Source organism: Littorina saxatilis, linkage group LG12 (genome assembly GCF_037325665.1).
Source record: "Littorina saxatilis isolate snail1 linkage group LG12, US_GU_Lsax_2.0, whole genome shotgun sequence".
Taxonomy (NCBI): domain Eukaryota; kingdom Metazoa; phylum Mollusca; class Gastropoda; order Littorinimorpha; family Littorinidae; genus Littorina; species Littorina saxatilis.
In genome coordinates, this window is record NC_090256.1 from 58,354,852 (window position 1) to 58,361,518 (window position 6,667).

At 45.2% G+C, this 6,667-nt stretch overlaps 1 protein-coding gene across 1 annotated transcript in view; it reads right to left on the minus strand.

Annotated features, from left to right (window-relative positions):
• Nucleotides 1–1,213: 1,213 nt before the first annotated feature.
• Nucleotides 1,214–6,667, minus strand: part of LOC138982373 (peptidoglycan-recognition protein SC2-like) — a 6,969-nt gene continuing 1,515 nt past the window's right edge. Inside the window, exons 2-6 of the mRNA XM_070355633.1 lie at nucleotides 6,109–6,321; nucleotides 5,539–5,584; nucleotides 4,033–4,245; nucleotides 2,093–2,206; nucleotides 1,214–1,794 (exon numbers count right to left, since the gene is read on the minus strand). Of these exons, the coding sequence (XP_070211734.1) occupies nucleotides 1,571–1,794; nucleotides 2,093–2,206; nucleotides 4,033–4,245; nucleotides 5,539–5,584; nucleotides 6,109–6,321 (810 nt within the window). The 3' untranslated portion in view covers nucleotides 1,214–1,570. The remainder of the gene's footprint in view (nucleotides 1,795–2,092; nucleotides 2,207–4,032; nucleotides 4,246–5,538; nucleotides 5,585–6,108; nucleotides 6,322–6,667) is intronic.

Sequence of the window (6,667 nt, forward strand, 5' to 3'; positions counted from 1 at the left end):
CGGCTGTTGATTGTGTGGATGTGTTGAAGTGGAGGGATGGTCACATGTAACAGCCTGGCCAGGTCTCAGATGCTGACCCCAATCGTTTACACGGTACGGAGTGTGCCTTTAATTTAAGATGATTACCACATCTTTAAAAAAACAACAACCGTGTCAGACTTTACTCGCCCAATATCATTTAGAAGCGACCAGAAGGTTTTGACAAAAATCCCACCATTTGTGTGTGTGGCTGTTTTGTTCAATATTATTTTGTGTTCATGTGTAGCTTTATCGTTCACACACAACACGGGCCAATGGGTGCTCGTCGTGATACAGAAAAAGCCGTATACATACTCGTACTTTATAATTGTACACTAAAGCTACATGATGGTAACGTACATTGATGTAACGTACGTGACGGGCGCTTGTACATTTCACCTCACGACAGAGCCAGAAGTCACCCGACGGCCCTGTTTTTTTGGTCTCGAACTAAGCTCCCGTGGGCAAAAACCACGTTAAAAGTACTAGCATATACGGTTTTACCATTTCCCGCGGAATAACTGGTACCGTACATGACGTTTAATTACCACTATTTACAAAATATACGTTTTTGCTTTTTTTGCTAGCACTAAAGTAATGAAAAACAACCCATCCATTTTTTTAAGTGTATTTAGGATATGTGTTTAGGGAATGGCCAAAACATAGGACCCAACGATATTTTTTAATGAAAGTACTACTTTCACACCTGTTTCCCCGGACATTTACTTTTAAGCATGTCGTTGAATTACAGGGAATTTCACACACACACACACACACACACACACACACACACACACACACACATACCTAAAGTGTGGATGGTTACCTAAGAGGCGGCACTGGGTGTAGTGCCTTTCTAGTGCACTTGCACTACAACAGCACTGGGTGCAGTACTCGCTCCGGCATCGAAGAATTTTGCACTAAAAAATGCACAAAATTTGACCTATTTCGTCGCCTATAGAGGACGGAAAGAATGTCATTTTGAACATTGTTATGACATTCTTTCCGTCAAAAAAGTCAATTTAACGGTGTTAAATGAAGCGACCATCCACACAATTAGGTTGTCATCCAGAGTTTAGGTTGCCATCCACGTGTGGATGGTTGCCTTATGGTGATTTAGGCAACCAAACCTGTGGAAACGGGGGTACACACACACACACACACACACACACACACACACACACACACACACCCCGACATTTCAACTGTTTAATTGGTGAAACAGCAATTACGACACTCACAGTATATGTATCAGAAACGACAACAGCAACTGTTTGTGCAGCATCTTTGGCTGCAAGATCTCTCAGTTTCATTGGCAAAATACCCCAAACGTCCACTACACTAACAAGAAAGAAAGAAATGAAGAAAATCAAAACAACAACGATAATCCTCAACTGGTCGAAAGATTAAAATTAAATTAGATTCCATAGCAAAACAGTTTCCAATATTTATTTCATAAATTTAATCTTTTTTGCAACGCCTGCTAAATAACAAGCTGAACCTTCGCAACTTCAGCACTGAACACGCATCGAAAGCAAACAAAGCACATGTCTCAACCATAAATCTTGGTGCCCGAAGCGAAGTGCGGCCAGGAGTGGATAAGGTTCCAGAAGGCGGTGCCCGGGCACGAGGTGGGGTTGACGTCTCGGTGCCCCTTGAGGGTGTAGTGTTGCGAGATGTGGTTGTTCTTCACCCCGCACTCTATCAGCTGCTTGACAGTGTGCAGGGCCGCAGTGTTGGGCACGTGACTCGTGAAGTCCCCCATCACACAGATGGCTGAAACGCCGACATTAAAGACACAGTCGTGATTGAAGGTAAAGGTTTTCGCTGGAATAAGACCATGCCTCCACCAGGACACGTAGCACAAATCAACAGTCTGGACGTTTTCTGTGCTGCAAGGGAATTGTCAAGATGTTGATTTTTGGTATGTGCACAAGTGGAGAGATGGTCCCATGTACAAGCCCAATAGATTGAAGGGCAGAACCAACAACCAACCAACCAACCAACCATCCATGAAGACGGCCATGAAGGAAACAAATGCTGCAGAGCTGGTGATGACGAGAAAAAAGCCTACCGATAGCCTTGTCGTTGTAGCCAACAGTGTGGGCTCCCAATTTCTTCCAGCCTCTCGCTTCGTAAGCGTGGCCGTCCTCTCCCACCACGAAGTTGTAGCCGATGTCGGGCCAGCCTGCAACCCACGAAGGCCTTGTCGATAACAAGACGAAAGACTGTCCCACCCTCGAGGGAAAACTCAAAAGTACAAAGTTAGTAATACTCGAACAATTGTTTTTGGGGATGGAATAGCATTAAGTGCTTGTGTCAAGGGAATTCTCAGAAAGGAATGCACCGTTTTGCTTTATTCGGTTCTGTGGCTTATCCTATTCGATCACATGTGTTGAGAAGGCAAGATACAAAGAGAAGCGATCACCTCAGGATTTAAGCCAATCACGAATCATTTGTTTGTTTTTCAAAGTGAACATCAACATGTTAGAAGATAAGGGGAACAACTTTTAATATGCCTCTTACGAAAAACAACATTTTTAAGTTAGCCCAGAGCTTACCGTGGGTGTCCGTGTGTTAAGTCAGGCCAGAGCTTACCGTGGGTGTCCATGTGTTAAGTCAGCACAGAGCTTACCGTGCGTGTCTATGTGTTAAGTCAGGCCAGAGCTTACCGTTTGTGTCTATGTGTTAAGTCAGGCCAGAGCTTACCGTGTGTGTCTATGTGTTAAGTCAGCACAGAGCTTACCGTGCGTGTCTATGTGTTAAGTCAGGCCAGAGCTTACCGTGTGTGTCTATGTGTTAAGTCAGCCCAGAGCTTACCGTGGGTGTCCATGTGTTAAGTCAGCCCAGAGCTTACCGTGGGTGTCCATGTGTTAAGTCAGCCCAGAGCTTACCGTGGGTGTCCATGTGTTAAGTCAGGCCAGAGCTTACCGTGGGTGTCCATGTGTTAAGTCAGCCCAGAGCTTACTGTGGGTGTCCATGTGTTAAGCCAGCTCAGAGCTTACCGTGGGTGTCCATGTGTTAAATTAGCCCAGAGCTTACCGTGGGTGTCCATGTGTTAAGTCAGCCCAGAGCTTACCGTGGGTGTCCATGTGTTACGTGAGCCCAGAGCTTACTGTGGGTGTCCATGTGTTACGTGAGCCCAGAGCTTACCGTGGGTGTCCATGTGTTAAGTCAGCCCAGAGCTTACTGTGGGTGTCCATGTGTTAAGTCAGCCCAGAGCTTACCATGGGTGTCCATGTGTTAAGTCAGCCCAGAGCTTACCGTGGGTGTCCATGTGTTACGTGAGCCCAGAGCTTACCGTGGGTGTCCACGTGTTAAGTCAGCACAGAGCTTACCGTGGGTGTCCATGTGTTACGTGAGCCCAGAGCTTACCATGGGTGTCCATGTGTTAAGCCAGCCCAGAGCTTACCGTGGGTGTCCATGTGTTACGTGAGCCCAGAGCTTACTGTGGGTGTCCATGTGTTACGTGAGCCCAGAGCTTACCGTGGGTGTCCATGTGTTAAGTCAGCCCAGAGCTTACCGTGGGTGTCCATGTGTTACGCCAGCCCAGAGCTTACCGTGGGTGTCCATGTGTTAAGTCAGCCCAGAGCTTACCGTGGGTGTCCATGTGTTAAGTCAGCCCAGAGCTTACCGTGGGTGTCCTGTCCATGTGTTAAGTGAGCCCAGAGCTTACTGTGGGTGTCCATGTGTTACGCCAGCCCAGAGCTTACCGTGGGTGTCCATGTGTTAAGTCAGCACAGAGCTTACCGTGGGTGTCCATGTGTTAAGTCAGCCCAGAGCTTACCGTGGGTGTCCTGTCCATGTGTTAAGTGAGCCCAGAGCTTACTGTGGGTGTCCATGTGTTAAGCCAGCCCAGAGCTTACCGTGGGTGTCCATGTGTTAAGTGAGCCCAGAGCTTATCGTGGGTGTCCATGTGTTAAGTCAGCCCAGAGCTTATCGTGGGTGTCCATGTGTTAAGTCAGCCCAGAGCTTATCGTGGGTGTCCATGTGTTAAGTCAGCCCAGAGCTTACCGTGGGTGTCCATGTGGTAGTTCTGGTAGCCCTTGATGATGTGGATACAGCTGGCTTTATCGTGACAGCTAGGGCCTGTGCCGTGGTGGATGAACACGTAGGCTGGGGTGCCGGGCATGTTCCCGAACTGCCGGCTGGGTGCTCGGGCACCCCACTCCGCTCTCGTGACGATGTGCGGGCACCCGGGCAGTTGGAGGCCGTTGTGTGTAGTGCCTACAGAAGTGGGTCAAACATGGTGGTGTTCTTCAGCATAGGGCTATGAGAAGTTACCTTACCAATCTTCTAAAACGGGTGGTTTGTAATTTCACCTTTTTAGAAATAGCAGTACAAATTTGATCATAACATTTGTGCAAAAGTACAAATTACTGAAATGTGCCTACACGTAATGCAATCAGCAACGCCCCCCCCCCCCCCCTCCCCTGAAATTCACACGCGGCGACAGACACCAAGTTGGAAAATCATGAAGAGATGGTGAAGAATTAATTAAAGGGTTCAAGCACAATATCTATGACCAAAAACTATACTAAATTATAAACACATTTGCATCGTCTGTCAGGTTCAATGTAAAATGCACGCTTACTTATCCTTTTTATATTTAGTCAAGTTTTGACTAAATATTTTAACATCGAGGGGGAATCGAAACGAGGGTCGTGGTGTATGTGCGTGTGTGTGTGTGTCTGTGTGTGTGTGTGTGTGTGTGTGTGTAGAGCGATTCAGACTAAACTACTGGACCGATCTTTATGAAATTTGACATGAGAGTTCCTGGGTATGATATCCCCCGACGTTTTTTTCATTTTTTTGATAAATGTCTTTGATGACGTCATATCCGGCTTTTCGTGAAAGTTGAGGCGGCACTGTCACGCCCTCATTTTTCAACCAAATTGGTTGAAATTTTGGTCAAGTAATCTTCGACGAAGCCCGGACTTCCGTATTGCATTTCAGCTTGGTGGCTTAAAAATTAATTAATGACTTTGGTCATTAAAAATCTGAAAATTGTAAAAAAAAATGTTTTTTATAAAACGATCCAAATTTACATTTATCTTATTCTCCATCATTTGCTGATTCCAAAAACATATAAATATGTTATATTCGGATTAAAAACAAGCTCTGAAAATTAAATATATAAAAATTATTATCAAAATTTAAATTGTCCAAATCAATTTAAAAACACTTGCATCTTATTCCTTGTCGGTTCCTGATTCCAAAAACATATAGATATGATATGTTTGGATTAAAAACACGCTCAGAAAGTTAAAACAAAGAGAGGTACAGAAAAGCGTGCTATCCTTCTTAGCGCAACTACTACCCCGCTCTTCTTGTCAATTTCACTGCCTTTGCCATGAGCGGTGGACTGACGATGCTACGAGTATACGGTCTTGCTGAAAAATGGCTTTGCGTTCAGTTTCATTCTGTGAGTTCGACAGCTACTTGACTAAATATTGTATTTTCGCCTTACGCGACTTGTTTGTTTCTACCTGGGTCTGTTTTCAAGCACGTTATACTCACTTCCACATGCCCTGATTGCCATCCACTTGGACGCTGCCCATCCACTCTGAAACACACACGACGCGACTTCACACATGTCCTTTTTTAGAACTGGTCTCTGTGTAGTGAAACATCGGTGCTTGGCAAGCCATCTGTTGGCATAAAACCCTGCGAACGTGTATATATGTGAAGTCTTCAACTATCCGGGTTTTGTTGTTGTTGAGGAGTGAAATAAATGGTGTGTGGCAGCCCAAGACCGACAAGCTGGGTTGATCGGGCAAAAGCAAAAAGCAAAGACTCAATCAAACAGTTAATCTTGATTTCAACCACAGTCGTCATTCAACATCGCTGGAAAGAAAGAGAAATCTAGGAAATATCTTCACTCGTTAGAGCGATGTGTGTAACTTAACTGAAAGTGTGCAAAAGTTAACTTAGGCAATTGTGGGCGATGTGACAATAATACTGGTTTTGATTTTTGCTTACATTGCTACAGTAATTATTTTGTTCTAAGAAGAAGAATATGCAGTTACGTGTAAACCAAATGTGTCCCAAAATGAGTGTCGCTGAATTTAATGTTTCAAAAGAGTGTACCTTGCCATGGAAGTCAACGTGAAGCCAGTTATAACCGTCAGCGTGTTTGGAGTCGTCATGGTAGGTCAGACACTCCCCTTTCGCCATTGTGTGCAGGATCGCGTGGCTCGTGCCCGCTCCGCTCCGGACATGAAGAGTTTCCGTGGCGCATGCGCATCGAGCATCAACATGGTGGCTGATGGCCAGGATGACAACTCCAAAGAATATTAAAAACTGTGGATGTCAACGCATGGACATTATTTGTTCGTGGATATTTACTTTTGGGGATGTGGGTCCTGATTGACCGATAGGCATAGGGTAACTCTGGTGTCCAAGAACGGATCCTGTAGTTGGGTGTGTGTGTGTGTGTGTGTGTGTGTGTGTGTGTGTGTGTGTGTGTGTGTATGAGTTCAAAGACAGAGTGTAAGAAATGGCCTAGCCTTAAATCTGTATCCTTGTTAAATAAAGTTCAGTTTAGTTCAGTTAGGACTATCTGTTTGCTTTGCTTATATGTAACTATATAGCTATTCTGATGAACACGTGGGGGAATTCGGGGGCTGTGATTGGATGGTCTCCTCCG